Below are 21020 nucleotides of genomic sequence, written 5' to 3'. Positions count from 1 at the left end.
CTTGTTTATGTTCCACATAAACCTTTCACAATAAAGTTCAAGATCCTGTTGAGACTTTTCAAAATAAACGGAATCACGTGACAGAGCAGATTATTTACGGATGAGAATTAAAAAAGAGCCGCCAGGTGCTAAAAAATAAACCTTAGACTCAAACTTTAGAACAGGCTTTTCCCCGCAGCACGCCGTGTAATAAATACTCACAAAGAAAACGGTGGCTGTTACAACTTATGTCTAAAAATGTATGGTTTCATACATCGGTTAAAACACTCAACTCCAGCTACATGATGCGCAGTCGAGATTCACAGAATTTACAGAAAATGTTACATTTTTGTGATTTAGATCGTTATTGGGACAATAGAATTCTTATATCGGGATATGAGATTTTGGTCATATCGCACAGCCCTACAATCCAGTAAAATATCAATGCTATACGGAAGTACTCATTGATGCTGGGATGAGAAACATGTAAAGGTGTTTTGGTTTCTTTGTTAAAATATTCATTAGCTGTGCTCTAAACTAATCCTTCCTGCATGTGTTGCAGCGGCTTTTATAAAGACAAAGACACCAGAGCTTGACAGACACACAGAAGGGATGGCACCAAGGCAAGACAGGAGGCATAGAAAGGGAATACAAAAGGGGATAAATAAACCCCACAGAAAAAGCAAACAGGAAACTAGAGGCACAGAACATAGCATCGTCCTAAGCCTGGGAATGTAAATATAATTTCATAACTAGAAGACTAAATAAGGAATACAGAACCAAAATACAAAAACAGAAATTCAGGAGAAGATATGGAAAACATGCTGCCTTGTTCTGTACTGAATAATCCAACACCATCAGAACTGAATGACTATAATCCAGTTGCCCCCATATCACATGTGACGAATGCACTAGAGAGACTTCTGTGCAATTTGCATACAGCTTAATTCTGGGAGTGGATCATCTATGCTGCAGTGAGCTTACAACTGCCTTGTAAGGATCAGCTTCTGTAATTTCTGTGCTTTTAAAAGGACTCAACAACATGAAGCTACAGGAAATGTCAGTAAAAACAGCAACACATCAGACCATCAGTGCAATAACTGCTACTGAAACTGAATAACACCTTAGATGGTGATTGACTTCTTAGCTGGAGGATCTTAGAAAAATGCATACACTATCGGTCTTAGAGCCACAAATCGACCACGCCCAAAAAAGTGCTATAAAAAATTTATATATTAATATTTTTTTCCACTTTAAATTAGCCAATCTTTTAGACCTACTTCTCCTTGAAATATTCATGTCAAGTTTTAATTACATTTCGCGGATTTTAACCCTTTATATCCCGGTTTCGTCACATGAGCGCACTGCTTTTTTTGCTCCAAAAAACAAAAAACTTGAATATTTTCCAAAAAAAACATTTGAGGTAATATTCAATTGTTATTATAATTAGGCCTTTAGATGGACTAAAGATTGGCACCAACAGTCATTTCGATCGCCTTTTATTTTTTTTCCAGGAGCGCATTTCATAAAATGCACACTATCGACCACGCCCAAAAAGTGCTTTAAAAAATTTATATATTAATATTTTATTCCACTTTAAATTAGCCAATCTTTTAGACCTACCTCTCCTTGAAATATTCATGTCAAGTTTTAATTACATTTCGCGGATTTTAACCCTTTATATCCCGGTTTCGTCACATGAGCGCACTGCTTTTTTTGCCCCAAAAACATAAAACATAAAACATAAAATATTTTCCAAAAAAAACATTTGAAGTAATATTTTATTGTTATTATAATTAGGCCTTTAGATGGACAAAAGATTGGCACCAACATTAATTTCGATCCGGTTTTAATTTTTTTTTCAGAAGCCAAAAATGTCCCCAGGCGGCGCTGCTGCTCCTGCTCCCCCGGGGAGGAGTGCCTCTGCCGCGGGTGTGTTTCGCGCAGCGCCGGAGCATATGGTTCGGTTCCCGTGTCTGCAGCACACACTTCCGCTACCACGTGAAAACAAATACGTCATTTCCTGTTGATTAAAAAAAATTGATGCACCCTCAAACGATCCTAAGGTCAGAAAATGGTCCGGAACGAGCAGCGGGCCAAGCTGCTGCTGGTGGACAAATATGAGTCCCTGGGTTCCCATATTCTTCAAAGACTCGGCAATTAATTTTTGCCAGGAACATGAGTGTGAGACCTTTATATAAAGCACCATTCTTGTAATTCATATAAGTCCTACTGTAATATCCTGTAAGAGGCCATCCTGAGCTATCAATTAAAATCTATTGATGCCACTAGTGATGGGAATTCCAGCTCTTTTTAGAAAACCGGCTCTTTAAGCTTGGCTCACTAAAAAGAACCGGCTCTTTCGGCTCCCAAGCAGCTCTTCAGGTTGTTTTGTTGCTTTAATTAATATATTATCAACAACAATATAAAATTATGCACAAAATGAATGACTTTTTATTTATATATGTTTAATATATAAATATGCTTGTGACACAGGACCCCGGAACACACACACACACACTGGCGTTATGTTTGGGCAGCAGCCCTTTTATTTATGGCAACACAAACTGCAGCAGAACCGAGACCACACCTCCGCCACAATGGTTTTATTTATTCACTCCACACAAAAAAAATTATATATATATATATATATGTATATATATATATACACACATATATATATATATATATATATATATATATATATATATATATATATATATATATATATATATATATAACAACTATTTATAATTCAACTTTGCAAAAACTGTCTCATAGAGCTCTGGGTTGGTTTAGGTGGTTGTATACTGCAGCAGCAGCAGCACCAACAACAACATTTGCAGTAGACACACTGGCACCTTCAATAATATCACGCTCAACTGACTGTGTTTTATCTTTCCATTGCACTGATGGGTGGACAGTTCTCAGGTGCCTGTGCTGCTGGTTGTTTGTAGAGCCGGCTCTACATGACACTCTTTTCTTGCAGACTCTGCAGACACTCTGCCTTTGTATTGTCAATAAAATTTAAATGGTTCCAGATTTTGCTTCTTTCTTGGTGTCATTCATTTTCTTTATTATATCTTTCTAATGTGTCGATGTTGTCTCTTGTTGTTGCCCCGGCTCTCTTTCTCTCACTCCCTCCTGCTCTGTTCGTGTGCTACTGCTGCTGCGAGTGTAACTACCGCCCCTTCCTCCTGTGATCAGCAAAAACACAAGGCACAAACACATATTGACCAATCACGTCCGGCGTGATGCGAAAAAAGGTGTGTGAGAGAGGGTGAGAGAAAGAAAAACAAAAACAAAAACACGGCTCCCAATGAGGAGCCAGCTCCCATCATTCACTTCAAAGAGCCGGCTCTAAGAGTCGTTTGGTTTGCGACTGACCCATCACTAGATGCCATATTTGTGGGGGCTGGGCAGAGCACACAGATTAGATTTTCAAAATGACAAGATTTACAGCTTCCACATTTTATGGTGCAAAATGTGGTTAAGTAATTAGATATTATAATTATGCTGGTAAAACTCAAAATTGGAGCTTCAGTTTGAGAACCTTAACTTTGATTTGGTAAGATTTCAGTAATGTTTAGTAATTTTACCTAAAAAAGTTTATTGAAATGGACAGAGAAGAATGCATGAGGGGAGTTGAGCAGCCTCAAATATCTGATGGTGTGAGTGAAGAAGATATCATGGAGCCAAGGGAACTGTTTATGTTCTGTTTTAACATAAACGGTTAAAGTTCCCAGGATGATTCTGATACATTTTGTGTTATCAAAAAGAGGAAAATACCATTTTTGGTTCCTTTATAAAAAAAAAAGAATAACACTCTGTTCATTGTTTATTGTTTAAAGTTAAGAAAATACCACAAAGAGAACAAATTGTTATCCAATGTGCATAACCCTGACCATCACCCTCACCTCTACAGACAGACAGTAAAGCCCCTTCGTTAAAGGACAGATAGGGGAAATCTTTCATACCATGTGTTAGTACCCTCTGTCATGGCCCCTCTATATCTTTGGCTGGTTCACACTGGCTACAGGTTTTGTTGTTTTTCTCCTTCTCTCTGCCTGGGCGGAGCTCGTTACAGGTTCTTGCTCTTGGCCCACGCACCTGTGATTGTCACCACCTGCTGCTCTGGCTGAGTTCCCCAGCTGCTATTTAAGGCAGTGGCACAGAGCAGCTCACCGCTGGAACGTTGAATCTCCTGAGTTCGTGCTCTCGGCTTCATCTAAGGATCTCATATAAATCATATACATAACAAAATTTCAAGAAGTGTCTCAATCGTAAGTAAAGTAAAACACATTCTGGACCACAAATCACTCCACATTCTCTATTGTTCCCTGATTGCACCGTATTTGAATTACTGTGCAGAGGTTTGGGGCAATACTTACAAATGTTCGCTATCATCAATCTTGATATTGCAAAAAAGGGCCATAAGGATAATCCATAAAACTGGTTACAGAGATCATACAAATCCACTATTCTTAAAATCAAAAATTCTAAAATTCACAGATCTGGTTCATTTTCTCACAGCACAAATTATATATAAAGCAATAAATAACCTGCTTCCTGACAATATTCTAAAAATGTTTTCTAAAAGGGAACGGGAATACAATTTGAGGGGGGGAATTAAATTTAAAACATCCTCGTATCCGTACAACATTAAAAAGTTTTTGCATCTCTGTGTGTGGAGTGAAGCTGTGGAACAGACTAAGTAAAGATATGAAGCAATGTCCGAGCATGGCACAGTTTAAAAAGCGGTTTAAGGATATGGTTTTTACAGGGTACAGGGAAAAGGTAGAGATTTGATAGGGTGTTCTTGTCTAATATTTTCATGTGTGTGCGGGTGCACGGGTATGTTGGTATGGGTATATATATATATTTGTAGGTTGTGTATCCTTGAGGTGTTAATGGGGTTATTGAAAATGTGTATATGTGCGTATGTGTAAATACGTATGTATGGATAGATAGAAACATATATGTATATATATTTAAAAAAAAATGAGAAAAAAATACACATGACATATAATGTAATTGCAAGGAGGTATTTCTGTAGTATATTGATACTAGATAGTGGAAAAGGGGTGGAATTAAAAAGGCTTATGCTTCTTCCTGCTCCTTTTTGAACATGAAAGTTATTTGGAGTTGTGGTTGCTCGTTTGCCTTTTGTTTTGCTTTGTTCATTTGTCTCTTTTAATTCTATTTTGTTGTACTTTTTCAACATGTTCAAAATAAAGATTCAATCAATCAATCAATCAATCTCCCTGTGAATTCTGTGTGTAGATACCCTCCTCCTGGAGCAGATTATGGACCCTTTCTGTGTGTGGCAGCATGAGTGGAGTTTTGGAGAGTGTGCGGCTGAAGAGGAGTGAGTGTGTGTGGATTATCCCTTCTCCCTTGAGCCCTGGACCCCCCTCCCAACTCACTGTACATATATATAGCACTGAGGTGTTCCCTGTTGTAAATAAATTGTCTTCTTTTGTTTGCAAAGAACTCTGCGCGTGAATCCATCCAATAGCCATGACACCCTCTATAATATAATATATCGATCTGGCAGAAAAGCATCTCCCAGATGCTTTTCTGCATCTGGGAGATGCCTCTGGGAGATCCCTACTACTACTAATAATAGTGCATAAACATTTCAACTTCTGCAACAAAATAATTTAATTTAATGTAGAAACAACCAGTCCCGAGGTGAGAAAGACATGTACCCAAAATGTGTGCAGGCAGATACCTAGACCCAGCTGAGGGTTCCTGCATTTCCTCATTTATTGGTCTACCATTAATGTTAATGTATTAATGTGCTCAATGTTTTTTTACGAATTAATTTTTCCTTTTTGCTTTTAATTTTAATTTTTTTTTTTATTGTCATTTTTTTTCTTTTTCTTTTTTTTCCTTCTTTTTGGAATGATCATTCCTGGAGTTTGTGGTTCTCTGAAAGTAATCCTTACTGTGTCTTTTTTCTTTTTTTTTTTTTTTGCCTGTCCCGTTTGGCTCTTTTGCCATCAGAATTGTTGTCTAAAGGCAAAGAAAGATGCCCAACGGATTTACTTTACCAAATTGACCATCCCAGCCTTGCCGTAATGGTCCATTTGATTCACCTTTTATTGTTTATTTTATTTTCACTTACTGAATACGGGACAGACTTGACTGGGGGAAAGAAGGGGAGAAAGAAAGAGGGAAAGAGAAACAGCTGAGAAGAGGGACGGGGGAGAAGGGTAAAAAACAAAAACCAACAGAATGAGCAGAAAAAAAAAAAGAAGAAAAAAAATGCATATATCAATCACCTGGATCACCTGATGAGAAAGAAAAAAGAAAACAAGCAGAAGAGAACAAGAGTAATAGAATAAACAACATCACAATGATATATGGGAATATGACAGTAAATACTAAATATTAAACATTATTGTGCAGCACATAAGATCAACAGAACACAGTGTGCTTTGAGGTAGGAGCCAAAAAGGGTGTAGTTTGTGGGTGTGATCACCCGTGTGTACACCTGTGAGCATGGACGCGCTTGTTTTTTGTTTTTTTAAAAGGTTCCTTCATGTAATGATCTGCTAGAGGGTGTGGGGGGGCCACAGCCCCGTCCTCCAGGGCATGAAGCAGGTATGGAGGAGATCAAAACTCCAGACATCCAGAGGCCCCCAGAACACAAGAGACCAAGGAAGACCAACAGAGGGGCAGCTGCGCCACTGTCCCAGAAAGAGCTGAGGAGAGTCCCAGATGAGGGCTCACTCAGCAGCCGCGGAGCAGAAGCCAGGGGGAGTTGCAGTGACGTGCCCGTGAGCTCCGTCGGCAGCCAGCCGTGCCTGAGTGACCGAGCCCCAGGCCGAGAGGCCGGGGGCACCCCACCTCCGAAGTGGCCCGAGCGAGCCCCAGGCTCCAGGCCCCGATAAGCGGCTGCCAAGGAGTGAGCCGGTGTGTACCTGGACGCCCATCCCCGGACACAAAGAACCACCAACGCACCGATGTCTGAGGGAGTCCACCACTGGCAGGGGAAGTGGTGGTAGGGGGAGATAGGCCTCCAAACCTTGGAGGGCCTAAGATGTCCCCAGAGAGGTGGCGCCTGATACCCAACCTGACATATAGACACAGAAATACAGGCACACACATATACAAACATCCATTCCCACCCTCATGCTCTCATATGCACTTACTCCACACTCAACCAACGTGGAGACAGACATAAAGAGACGCTGTACACACGATCACACTCCCCAAGCGTACTCTACACACCGGGTCTAGGTACCCTTGCCCCTGGAGGGGAAACTGCACCCAGACCCAGGTGGTGTTACCCTTTTCCCTGCGGTGGGGGGAGGCCCCGACTCCGCAGCAGCAGGAAGGCCCCACACTCCAGACCGCAGTCGGACGGCCAACTCCTCCTCCTAGCCCCCCCGCTCCAGCAGGTCGCAGAGGTGGTGAGAGAAGACTCCAAACCTCCCTCTGCACCCTGGTGACATACCCCTACTCCAAGGTCCTGCATGTGTGGGTGGTTGTGGTGGAGCGGGAAGAGGGAGGCAGCTGGAGATGGGGAGGGAAGGAAGGGAGGGGCAAGTGACCCCTCCCTGGGGCCAGCTCCCCCGCTGACCCCAGTAGGCACCCCCATACTCCGCGACCCGCCAGGGAAAGGGGGCCCAGGCCCATCCAGACCGGGGCCCAGCGCAGCAGCGCCTCCCGGCCCCACAGAGCCCGGGACAGTCCACCCAACCCCACCACAGAGAAAACTGCATCCACTCTTCTTCCAGACTACATAAGACAATAAACACCCAGGCTGAGATCTTCTTCCACCTCTCCTGTATCTCCCCCTCCTGCAGAGAGAGCCCCTGAGGAGAGGAAAGCTCCTGCAAGATGTGACAATCTTCCCCACCAGTTGAAGAGCCCCCCCAGGTGGCTCGATGCACCGGCAGCACCCCGCTCCAGGGCTGGAGCGGCACCCCGGATGCTTTTGTGGTTTGTGCATAGTATGATTTACATAGTGTGACTCACAGTTAGAGGACCATGAATTTTAACAATGCCATGAAGATCTGGGTGAGTCATAGCCTTCAATTCTATAAAATTGCAAACATGGAAGGGCAACCAGCAGATGAAGAATGTAAAAATGATGGAGAAAATGATTCGGTTTCCTTGTGTCAAGATCCTCTCTCGATTTCTCTGATCCTTTTGTTACTCAGCTGTAAAAAATAAACACAATTGACTCCAAAACATGTGCGATGCAAACTTTCAAAGCACGCTGGCTTCACTTCATTCTTTGTTGGCAAATAGTCATTCACAGACAGTAAAGTTCAACTTCAACCCATTATTTAGCAAAGCATATGCATATGGAGATCACCCATGTCACACTCTAGGCCTGGCAGAGTATGCTCCAAGGAAGCTCTGAAGCATTTCCTCTTAATAGAGCTACTATACTTTTCCACTACCCCCCTCCACATCAATGGGGAGGGTGAGTTCACCCCCCTCTGTGAGCTTATCATAACATGTTTGATTGAGAGGGCTGTACGCATTTACTGTACAGCCATAGAAAGGGTCGCAGGCTTTTGCTGTACAGCCCTTTAAAGGGCCGCCTGCTTTTGCTGTACAGCCATCTAAACGGCTGTTGTACAGCCATGTAAAGGGCTGAACACGCAGTGAAGCACTACAGTTAAATGCAGCTGGATGCAGAGAAGGGGTCCGATGCGCATACTTTAGCAGTGCCAAGCTGAATTAACCCTATGTTAGACTAGTCACAGTTGGCCATAACACTATCAAAGGTTTCTTACTGATCCTCACTGTTACATTTTCAAACAGTACTGATCAGCATGTATTCATACAACAAGTGGCACAAACTTTTTCATTCATATAGTGGTAGATATATTTGACCTAAATATATGGGTCATGTGAGTTGAACATGCAGGTTAATTGCTTAACACAGTGACTCCACTATATAAGACACTTCATTGTAAGTGTGCATAGTATATATGATTGCACAGAATTTATCTGAGTAATTATGATTACATATCTAGTGTATACAGGTATATATGTCATAATAAAATCCATTTCCACTAGCCTACACATAATTTCATATCCTCAATGCCTGGCTCTTTTAACCTTTGAGCAACAACATCTATCTTGCTTAATATTTCCACACTTGTTATTGACATGCGCATTGCACGGATGCCTATGGCCACTTAAGAGACAAGTATTACCAGGAATGGGATCACAAAGCCCACGACATGAGCTGAGCTTTGCAGACTGTCCTCTTGTTGTGTGCCCACACCACCACCCAGATGGACAAATAACGATCCAGACATCCAGGCTGTCAGAAAGAAGATACTGGCAAACATGTTGACTACACTCACAAAAGTGTTGAGCTTGCACATGAATTCTCCAAAAGGCCATTGGTGACTCTAAGAGAGAGAAATGATCGAGAAAATAAGGAAGGCCGTGAAGAGGGAGTCAGCTATGGCCAGGTTGAGAAACCAAACCGAGTTGGGAGTGAACAATGCGTAAATTGCGTAAATGCGTCCTGGCTCCGCGTCCCGATTAATACACTGTATATATTTTGTCCTTGTAAATACCTCCCCCTCACTGTAAATAAACTGTCTTCACCGCAACTGTGCCTCCGTGCGTTCTGCTTCCTGGGTCCATCTGCATTTGCCATAACAGGTGGAAGGAACAAAAATCCTGGAGGGCCAGGATTTCCCAAGGTGCTGTGTGTTACTCGTGGGCATAATATATGCTCTCAATCTGAGCTATTGCATGGATCTAAAATATACTTTTGAAGTTTTCAGAAGCTGTTCCTTGACCTGGATGGACTGAGAGCCAGTGGAAAGTCCCAAGAACAGTATTTTCTAAAGATGTCACTTGTTTTAGAGCACTAAGAGATTTTATTCAGATTGTGTTGCTTTGTACTTGGAAGTCCATTGGAATAAAATGATAGTGTTGACAAAAAACAGAAGACAAAAAACGTTTTTTTTTCTTTTTTCTACCTAGCTGTTTTTGATATTATATTCAACAAATTGTGCCTTGGCAGTTGTTGTAAAACCTTTACAACTGTCCTTAACACCTATCCAATCTTTAATCCTCAGAGAGATGTGCTGATAAATGAGCCAGCATTACGTTAAAGATGCTGACTCTGTTTCAAAAATTGTTAACTGTTTGGAATTCTACATGTGTAACATTGATCTTAAAGGTGTTTGCTGTATTGTGTAAAAGAAAAATGCAAAATCTTGTAAGGTTTGGTAGCCATTGAAAGCTAACAAAAATAAGAGAAAGCTAAAATGATGATAACAATGAAGAAAATCAGCAACTTAATATTTTAACTTAAAAAATGATTAAGAGGTTGGGAGCAGAGCAGCAGATTAACTTAACTTTTTTGTAATTGCTGTAATTAATTACATAACACTTAAAATCGTTTTAAATAATGTGGAAAAAGTAATGGAGGAACATAATTTTTACGAGTAAACAACTTAAAAACATGTTTTTAAGCTACCAATTATTAAGTAAGCTGGTTCAAAACTCCGCTGACCGCATTATTACCAGAACCCCCTCCTGCCAGCACATCACCGCTGTTCTCCAGGAACTTCACTGGCTCCGTGTGAAATTCCGGATAGTGTACAAACTTCTTCTGCTCACCTTCAAGGCCCTTCATAACCTCGCTCCTCCCTACCTTTCTGACCTGTTAAGCACTATCTCTTCTGCCCGCTCACTTCAATACTCTTCTTCTATTCAGCTTGCTGTGCCTTCTTTCCACCTCACCACCATGGGAAGCAGAGCTTTCTGCTTCTCTGCTCCCAACCTGTGGAACTCTCAACCCCCAAATATACACTCAACAAAAATATAAACGCAACACCTTTGTTAATGCTCCCATTCCCCATGGGATGGACGTAGAGACCTAAAATTCATTCCAGATACACAATATAACCATCCCTCCCAAACAGTGGTCACAAATCAGTCCAAATGTGTGGTAGTGGGCACATCTGCTATATTGAGATAATCCATCCCACCTCACAGGTGTGCCACATCAGGATGCTGATCTGACATCATGAGTAGTGCACAGGTGTACCTCAGACTGCCCACAACAAAAGGCCACCCTGGAATGTGCAGTTTTTTGCGCTATTGGGGGTCTGGGGACCCAGAACCGGTCAGTATCTGGTGTGACCACCATTTGCCTCATGCAGTGCAACACATCGTCGCATGGAGTCTATCAGATTGTCAATTGTGGAATGTTGGTCCACTCCACTTCAATGGCTGTGCGAGGTTGTTGGATATTCGTGGGAACTGGTACACGCTGTCGTATACGCCGGTCAAGCACATCCCGAACATGCTCAATGGGTGACATGTCCGGTGAGTATGCTGGCCATGCAAGAACTGGGACATTCTCAGCTGCCATCTGCCCTGAACAATGTGAACCATGATTCATCCGTGAAGCGCACACCTCTCCAACGTGCCAGACGCCATCGAATGTGAGCATTTGCCCACACAAGTCTGTTACGGCGACGAGCTGGAGTCAGGTCAAGACCCCGATGAGGACGACGGGCATGCAGTTGAGCGTCCCTGAGACGGTTTCTGACAGTTTGTGCAGAAATTGTTTGGTTGTGCAAACCAATTGTTCCAGCAGCTGTCTGGGTGGCTGGTCTCAGACGATCTTGGAGGTGAACCTGCTGGATGTGGAGGTCCTGGGCTGGTGTGGTTACACGAGGTCTGCGGTTGTGAGGCCGGTTGGATGTGCTCCCATATTCTCTGAAATGCCTGTGGAGACGGCTTATGGTTGAGAAATGAACATTCAATGCACGGGCGACAGATCTGGTTGACATTCCTGCTGTCAGCATGCCAATTGCATGCTCCCTCATTGCTTGTGGCATCTGTGGCATTTTGCTGTGAGACAAAACTGCACATTCCAGGGTGGCCTTTTGTTGTGGGCAGTCTGAGGTACACCTGTGCACTACTCATGATGTCAGATCAGCATCCTGATGTGGCACACCTGTGAGGTGGGATGGATTATCTCAATATAGCAGATGTGCCCACTACCACACATTTGGACTGATTTGTGACCACTGTTTGGGAGGGATGGTTATATTGTGTATCTGGAATGAATTTTAGGTCTCTATGTCCATCCCATGGGGAATGGGAGCAGTAACAAAGGTGTTGCGTTTATATTTTTGTTCAGTGTAAGAAACATTGATTCTCTCACCCAGTTTAAATCCCTACTCAAAACCCATCTATTCAAATCTGCATATTCACTGTTAACCTATTGTTTGTTTATTTTATCTTGTGCTTTTGTTTTCTTATTTTTCTTTGTTGTCATTGTTCTGTTATGTATTTTATTATATTGTTAAGTGTCCTTGGCAATCTTGAAAGGCACTTTCAAAGAATTATTATTATTATTATTATTATTAATGTGGTTGTGTTGTATATTTCACTGTTTATAGCCATTGTTTTTGCTTATCTACATTTTCCTTTTGCCAACTGTGCCCGTAAATTGAATTTTTTGCTTGATTTTTCCACGAAGGCATCAAACAGCAGCAAAGAAAAGCACAAAAAGCACTGAATCGATCTGTGTTTTGCAGATTTTAACTACACCATTGTTTACAACATTTGTTGTAAATAGTAATCTGTCAATCCCATTGTACAGGAAGGACCCACAGCAATATACTGCAACGGTAGTTAGAGGTGCCCCAGGAAACAATATCAACAGGGTATCAAATACCATTGATCCCACAGGCGAGTGGGCCACCCTAAAATGAGACAAATGACTTTATTTTGGGGGTTTTTAGGGAACACAAAAAAATGTTTTGTTAAACTGTTGGTTGCTTGGTTGTCATGTATTTAACTGTGTATACCATAAGCAATGCATCATTACTTAGTGGTGGGTTTGTGAATTCTTTATATGGCCGTGTATGGCATTTCTTCTAAATCTAAGTCTTCTAACCCAGTGATGAGCTGCGGGTATAGAATCTTAAGTCTGAGGAGATGCAATTTGCTGCAATTTACTGCAAGTTACTGACTACAGAATCATATTACATAGTATACAAATTCCTATGCATAAATACAAAAGAAATGTATGACATATCAGACAAGTGCATGTGTATTTATACATAATGTTTCTACACAAAGGACCAACTGATGGCACGGAATACATTAGTAATAAATAGAGGGAGACTCACTATCCCTGAGGTGCTACAGAGGAGACAGAACTGCATATAACTGGAAAGCTAAAATGAGGGATATAAACCATATATTCAGCTATCATAATGGGCAGTGTTACATTCTTGGGCAATTACAAACCCAATTCTTGAAAGGTTGGAATGTTGTGCAAAATGTGAGAAAAAAATCAGAATGCTGTCATTTGCAAATGTTTTCAAGGAACCGCTCAGATAATGTTCAGTGACTTTATTTACAGTATGAAGGTGAAACAACAATCCAAACACAAGTTCAACAATAGTGAAGGTCCTGATTCCACAGGGCAAGTTTCTTCAAAAGTCCAGTATCTCCACACATCTCTCAAGAAACCATATATTAACATGATCTAGAAATGCTCCATCTTCTTTGGGTCAAAGCTAATTTAAAATGAACTGAGACAAAGTCAAAAACTGTTCTGTATTCAGACGAATTGAAATTTGAAGTTGTGTTTGGAAAACATGCAAACATTTGCATCCTCTGGGTTAAAGAGGGGAGAGACCATCCATCTTGCTATCAGCAGTCAGTTGAAAAGCCTGCATCTCTGATGGTATGGTGGTGCATTACTGTCTGGAGAGGCACCATTAATTCTTTGTAGGACTATTGAGCTGACAATCATGTTCTCTCAGGAAATGGTAGAAAGAAAGAAAGAAAATAAGACAGCACTCCACACCCCAAGGCCTAATGACGTATTTAAAAAAAATCTCAAAAAAGGTTATTTGCATATTTAAAAAAATATACTTGAATACAGAGTAACTGAAATGAAGGCTTTTAAATGTTGCTAAATCTCAAGGATGTACATCTTTTCTAATCTCAGACCTTAAAGTCATAATTCAATTTTTTAAAAAACAGAAAAAGAAAATAAACGACATTTTCATACTAACTTCAGCACGCTGCTCCTTGAACTGTAACTATTGCATCTTTTTGTTTACATACTGAATAGTCAATGTAAGAAAACTGACTATTTAGCATGTTTTCTTTATACATTTCTTTATATTTTGTTTCCATGGTGTCAGAATTCATTACTGTAATTTTTGAAGGGGTCTCGAGCAATAGTTTTCTTTTTTCTTCTTGCTTTTTTACTCATTCAGTCTCTAACCATTTTCAGAGTAATGTTTTTCGTAATACATTTAACACTGATCTATGAATCAATAAAGAAAAAAAACCTGCAACTAACTTAACACTAGGAAGGCCCAGGCTTCTACCTTTCTACCTTTAAAACCCGGAGAGCAGCCAAATGGCTGGTAGGCTTTTAGCTAAGCTTTAGCTTCAGGCAAGTGGAAGCTAAATTGGCTAGTCATTCATATGTAAATTGGGTTGTTACCTGGGAATTCTGGAGGGAGGGGAGTGGGGGTGTGTGGATGAGGGGGTGGGGGAGCTGCTAAAAGCGGTGAGCTTCCTTTTGTTTCATCTTGATGCATTCTCAATCATCCAGGGAAACAAATCTCCAAAAGTCACCAACTTGGAGTGTTTCAGTTTGCCATCTTAGGGAGAAATCAACACACATGGGTGTAGGTCCTTTGTTGCTGAGATTTATTGATAAAAACAGTACAAAAAATCAACCATTTGTACACATTTTTACAAATAATTATAAAAAGTGAGTGAGTACATTTCAACATTTTCAGCAATCACTCACAATCCTGGCACTGCCATGGTATCTGTAGTCTGCATTTACCACATGTGTATCTGTTGCAGTGAACACATCGCACAGTGGCATGATTGTTCTTGCAATTGTGTTTGACCTGACACATGGCTCTTTTTCCAGGGCTCGGTGTGGAGGGTTGTGTCAAAGGCAACTGTTCTTTTCTTGCCTTCTTCGCAGCTACATGAGAGTGAGCTAACTCCCTTGCAAGCTCCACCAGGAAGTCCACCCGTCTTTCCTTCGTCCCGGAGCATGCTTGATACAGCACATGTGCATTCAGTGCTGCCATGTCAATCATGTTATAAAACACGGCAACTGGCCAGCGCCGTGTTCCTCTGCGGACAGTGTACTCCCGAACCATCTGGTCCATCACATCCACGCCACACTTTGTTTTGTTGTAAAGGGTGACAGTGTTTGGCTTCCTTTTGGTAGTGTTATCAGTCTGAACCACGCCGTGCATGCTGCTAAGAATATAGACTGTCTTCTTCCGTTTGGCCGCATACGCCGTCAGCGTGGCAGCAGAGGTTGAAAACACCTAAGAAATAAGATAAATTGTTATTTCCATAGCACTTTTACACACAATGAAAGGGAGACAGGTCCCCACCTGTTCTTCACGCCACACTGTGCCATCTTTCGCTGTCTCAGTCCCCAAACAAGCTCTCTTTTTAGGTGGAGAAGCAGTCTCCTCATCTGCAGTGTGAACAAATTCAAATTGTGAGCAATGGGAAGGTCCAGTATCTCCTCCTTTTTCACATCGCTTTCACTTGCGCAAAAACTTCTTAGACGGAAAACCACCATCCTCGGCACAGTCAACAAGATTCGCAGGGAAATTCCTCAATCCACTAGACAGACAGATCGCAATGAATTCACCACTCAGGTATGTTGCAGGTCTTTTCTGGTTCTATGTTTATGTGTTTCATTGTGTGTAAAAGTGCTATGGAAATAACAATTTATCTTATTTCTTAGGTGTTTTCAACATCTGCTGCCACGCTGACGGCGTATGCGGCCAAATGGAAGAAGACAGTCTATATTCTTAGCAGCATGCACGGCGTGGTTCAGACTGATAACACTACCAAAAGGAAGCCAAACACTGTCACCCTTTACAACAAAACAAAGTGTGGCGTGGATGTGATGGACCAGATGGTTCGGGAGTACACTGTCCGCAGAGGAACACGGCGCTGGCCAGTTGCCGTGTTTTATAACATGATTGACATGGCAGCACTGAATGCACATGTGCTGTATCAAGCATGCTCCGGGACGAAGGAAAGACGGGTGGACTTCCTGGTGGAGCTTGCAAGGGAGTTAGCTCACTCTCATGTAGCTGCGAAGAAGGCAAGAAAAGAACAGTTGCCTTTGACACAACCCTCCACACCGAGCCCTGGAAAAAGAGCCATGTGTCAGGTCAAACACAATTGCAAGAACAATCATGCCACTGTGCGATGTGTTCACTGCAACAGATACACATGTGGTAAATGCAGACTACAGATACCATGGCAGTGCCAGGATTGTGAGTGATTGCTGAAAATGTTGAAATGTACTCACTCACTTTTTATAATTATTTGTAAAAATGTGTACAAATGGTTGATTTTTTGTACTGTTTTTATCAATAAATCTCAGCAACAAAGGACATACACCCATGTGTGTTGATTTCTCCCTAAGATGGCAAACTGAAACACTCCAAGTTGGTGACTTTTGGAGATTTGTTTCCCTGGATGATTGAGAATGCATCAAGATGAAACAAAAGGAAGCTCACCGCTTTTAGCAGCTCCCCCACCCCCTCATCCACACACCCCCACTCCCCTCCCTCCAGAATTCCCAGGTAACAACCCAATTTACATATGAATGACTAGCCAATTTAGCTTCCACTTGCCTGAAGCTAAAGCTTAGCTAAAAGCCTACCAGCCATTTGGCTGCTCTCCGGGTTTTAAAGGTAGAAAAGCCAAATGGCTGGGCTCTGGGCCTTCCTAGTGTTAAGGGACAGACCAGTTCGGTGTCTACACATAACAGCCAACTAAGCAAATAAACTATTGTATGTTAGGTGTGGCTGTGTGCAAACAGGAATAGGACCCAAGGTGCAGACTCCGGAGACAGAACTTAAACCAAAACAGCTTTAATACTGAACACAAACATAACTGGAAAAACTCAAAAATAAACTAACACCGGCAGATTGCCAAAACACACAGCAACGTAAACGGTAGATCACGACACAGACACAAAGAAACACAGGGCTTAAATACACAGAGGGAGCAATCAGGGAATGGGTAACAGGAGGGAAACACAGCTGGGGCAAATCAGGCCTAACGAGACAAGGGGAAGCAAAACCAGACACATTAACATCAGACATGGACTTTCAAAGTAAAACAGGAAACATAACACAGACTCACAGGCAGGCACTATAACAAAGGGAACAGAGACGTGGGACCAGGGCAGACAAACACTGACTGAACACGGGGAAATAGGAACTAAGGATACACAGAGACGCGAACTAGACAAGGGGATACAGGTGATAGGGGAGACAGAGCAACTAAAGAAGACAGAGACATAAACCATAAGACAGAACTCAAAGAAGCCAAAGACTAGAAAGTATAAATAATATAATAAACTCAAAAACCCTGGGTCAACGACCCAGGCATCCTAACATTGTAATTCATAAATTTTGGCACCTTTTTATTAGCATTATTTGTTCCCATGTATTTATCGATGAAAAAATGCCAAGGATTAGAGCTTGAAAGCTAAATGTTTCCCAAAAAGTAGCCAAACAACATATGAACTGTATCTTAAGGCCATGACATGAAGAATTACGAAAAAAAATGATTTATTGTATTTTTTGCTTTGCAACATCTACCTTCTAACATAAAAGTCACTTAAAATTAATTTAATGATGAAATCCAAATCATGGAAAAATGACAGCATCAAAGTAAAAAAACAGAAAACAAAACAAACAACACAAAAAAACCATTCATATGTTAAATTGTTTTAGTGAATTTTAATGCAGAGATGCAGCACGCATAAGTTTTAACGTATTCTGACTAATTAAAATTGTAACTCCTCTTTCTTACTATTATAAGTAAATATAGTAAGCATAATGGGATATTCCCTGTCTGTGCAACAATAGATAAGTACCATACTAACAAGCTGACATTTTATATTTCTGTGAAAGAGTTTAAAGTTAAAAAAAAAAAAAAAATTTAATGCAATAAAATTCATTAGAAATTGATGTAAAATTCATTACATGAATAAATGAGGGTTTCATTCAAGTCCATATACATGTGAAGGCAGACGAGCAAATTATATTGTGTATGTCTGTTCATGAGTGTAAATATGTAAAACAAAAAACAATGATTCATTTCAAAATTCATTGTTTGGTGGGGCACTCTTATTCAGTTCTAGGAATCCCCTCGGTGATGATTACTGTGCTTTCTGGGATGTTTTCATAAATGGCTGGGTCGATCTGATCTAAAGTGGCAGCAGTGTCTGATTTTTGGGAAGCTTTTGAAAAGGTTGATGACATGGAGCGGGTGGACAGAAATAACAAATGGTCTTCTGCCAGTGCACTCTCGAGTACAAAACAAATGGACTGTCGAAATTTCTTCTGGAATTCTTCACACATGAAAACATAAAGGATGGGGTTCAAGCAGCTGTTCAGAAAAGCCAGACTCACAGTCAGAGGACCATACATTCTAACAATCCCCTGGAGCTCTAACTTCAATTCTATGAAATTGAAAATGTGGAAAGGCAACCAACAGATGAAGAATGCAAAAATGATGGAGAAAATGACCCGGCGAGATCTGCGTCTCCTTGTTCTCGGCATGCGCATTGCACGGATACCAATGGACACATAAGAGATCATTATTATCAGGAATGGGATCACAAAGCCCATAACAAAGCGAAAAATGCAGAGAGTCAATTTGTGTTCTTTGATTGTTGCAGAATAACCACAGGAACTTTCCCCTCCGTTCCCCACTGATGCAGTGCGAAAAGTGGCATAAGGAGTGCTGAAGACGCCAGCGATCACCCAGATCCCAGCTGATATAAGCTGAGCTTTGCTGACTGTGCGTTTGTTGTGTGCCCACACCACCACACAGATACACAGACAACGATCCAAACTCATGGCTGTCAGAGTAAAGATGCTGACAAACATGTTGACTACACTCACAAAGGTGTTGAGCTTGCACATGAATTCTCCAAAAGGCCATCGGTGACTCTGAGAGAGAGAAATGATCGAGAAAATAAGGAAGGCCGTGAAGAGGAAGTCAGCTATGGCCAGGTTGAGAAACCAAACCGAGTCGACTGTTTTCTGCATTTTGAATCCCGCTACGTAGATAACAAGGCCATTGCCCAGAGTTCCAGCTATAAATATCACACAGTAGATGACAATGGAGGCTGTTTGTATGTGTGTGAAAGCTTCATCTTGTTCAGGTGACTGAGTTGCATTGAAAGTGATGTTATCTGAAAGCAAAAAAGAAAATGTTTTATTAAACAAATCATGTTTCCACAATATATTATATGAACAGATAAAATAAGAGGATTTCATTACATTTGTTGCCAAATTATACAAATTAAGTAATTTTTAATTAACAAAATACAGCTATGCATTTTCATAGTTGGCTCCAACACATGTTCTATGCAATACTAGCTTCTACTTTTGTGATGCACATACAGAATTCTGTGTGCAAGTTGATATTTGCATTTATCTAACTCAGTTTCTTTTGTGATTAATAACATAATTAATAACAGGTATGAGTGCTCATTTTGAACAGTTTAACAAGAACTCAAATAACCTTTCACATATTGCTGCTTAAAGAAAAATAGTAATATATGTCTAGACTAAATTAACTTACCCGTCCCCATGCTCTTTTTAGCTGAGAGAGTCTGCCGTGGTTGTAAGTTGATCTCTATCAGTTGCTGCTTCTACTTGCTCTCTGTCTTTGATAACGCTGCCCTCTCAGTTTTTGCAGCTGCAGATGAAGCAGTATGCAAATACAGAAATGAGCAGATAATTTAATAGTAACGCCTCAGAATATGCTAATGCAACAACATTTGCCTGAACTGAATGAACATTTTTGTGATGACGCTCAAAAGGTTGGACAAATCTTACAAGAGTATTATTTATATCTGTATATTGTGCCAATGTTGTACATATATCACTGTAGACAATCACCGATCGTGGTTAGCTACATCGTTCTTGTGCTGCACTGTACTCACATTCATGCACCCTTACAGACACTCTTTGGCTTATCAGATGAACACAAAAGACAAAGAAGTGCTAAAAATGTAAGAGTTTATTGCATAAAGATTCACCAAATAACATTAAAGTGGCTGTTTGGCAAAGACTGTTGTTATTAAGTGTCGATGCAAACAGTAAAACTGTATATTATTTATTTTGTATGGAAGTAGTCACTGGTGCAGAGATGGAAAAAATGTAAATATGCTTTTGCTTCTTTGTTAGCATTAGCTGTGCTTTAAAAACACAGTAATGCTTCCTGCACACGTGTTGGAAAGTTTCTGTGTGTTTGCACATTAGCTGTAATTATCTGGTTGATCTAGATGTTCAGATAGAACTAAGTAGAGGTGCCCAAGGACACTTTTCAAATAATAGAATACCATATGTCTCAAGCAGTTGATTTTTCTCGGTGGTCATGCATTTAACAGTGTATACCAGTACTATGTAAATGGTAAATGGTAAATGGCCTGTATTTGTATAGCGCTTTACTAGTCCCTAAGGACCCCAAAGCACTTTACACATTCAGTCATCCACCCATTCACACACACATTCACACACTGGTGATGGCAAGCTACAGTGTAGCCACAGCCGCTCTGGGGCGCACTGACAGAGGCGAGGCTGCCGGACACTGGCGCCACCGGGCCCTCTGACCATGTATATCATTACTTTCTGCACATGGCACTGGGTAATCATTTGCATTAATAGTGGTTTGTTTATAATTTATTGATACGATCTTGCTATTTCTTTTGTAATTTCTGAACTCTGCACTGAGTACTTGACTTCAGTAATATCATTGAAAAAGATGACATAAATTGTCATATATCAGAATCATTGCCACAAGTGTCCATTTCACGATTCTACTACCACGGTGCCATCCTAAATGACAGCTCGTTACAGGAGTGCGTTTTTATGATGTTCTTCTGTTTATTTATTAATTTATTAGTTTTGCTTTTTTCTTAATCACATATTCAGTTATTCTTATTTCTTAGTAAATTTGTTACTTTATACCAGGGGGGT

General features: G+C 41.0%; 1 protein-coding gene and 1 long non-coding RNA gene across 2 annotated transcripts; both read right to left on the bottom strand.

Annotated features, from left to right (window-relative positions):
• Window positions 1-14647: 14647 nt before the first annotated feature.
• On the bottom strand, window positions 14648-16260 carry LOC145431797 (uncharacterized). Its single transcript, XR_013912099.1, has 2 exons — window positions 15384-16260; window positions 14648-15314 (listed from the first exon to the last, which is right to left on the bottom strand). It is a non-coding gene; the product is annotated as an uncharacterized LOC145431797 (long non-coding RNA).
• Window positions 16261-17752: 1492 nt separating this feature from the next.
• Window positions 17753-19741, bottom strand: LOC113032610 (formyl peptide receptor 2-like). Its single transcript, XM_026185603.2, has 2 exons — window positions 19621-19741; window positions 17753-19228 (listed from the first exon to the last, which is right to left on the bottom strand). Exons 1-2 carry the CDS (start codon window positions 19628-19630, stop codon window positions 18156-18158), a joined length of 1083 nt encoding a protein of 360 aa, XP_026041388.2. The 5' UTR covers window positions 19631-19741; the 3' UTR covers window positions 17753-18155.
• Between the last annotated feature and the right edge of the window lie 1279 nt (window positions 19742-21020).

This window comes from Astatotilapia calliptera, chromosome 11 (assembly GCF_964374335.1).
Source record: "Astatotilapia calliptera chromosome 11, fAstCal68.1, whole genome shotgun sequence".
NCBI lineage: Eukaryota > Metazoa > Chordata > Actinopteri > Cichliformes > Cichlidae > Astatotilapia > Astatotilapia calliptera.
Note: the sequence above shows the minus strand (reverse complement) of the source record. Positions and strands in the feature narration are given on the sequence as shown.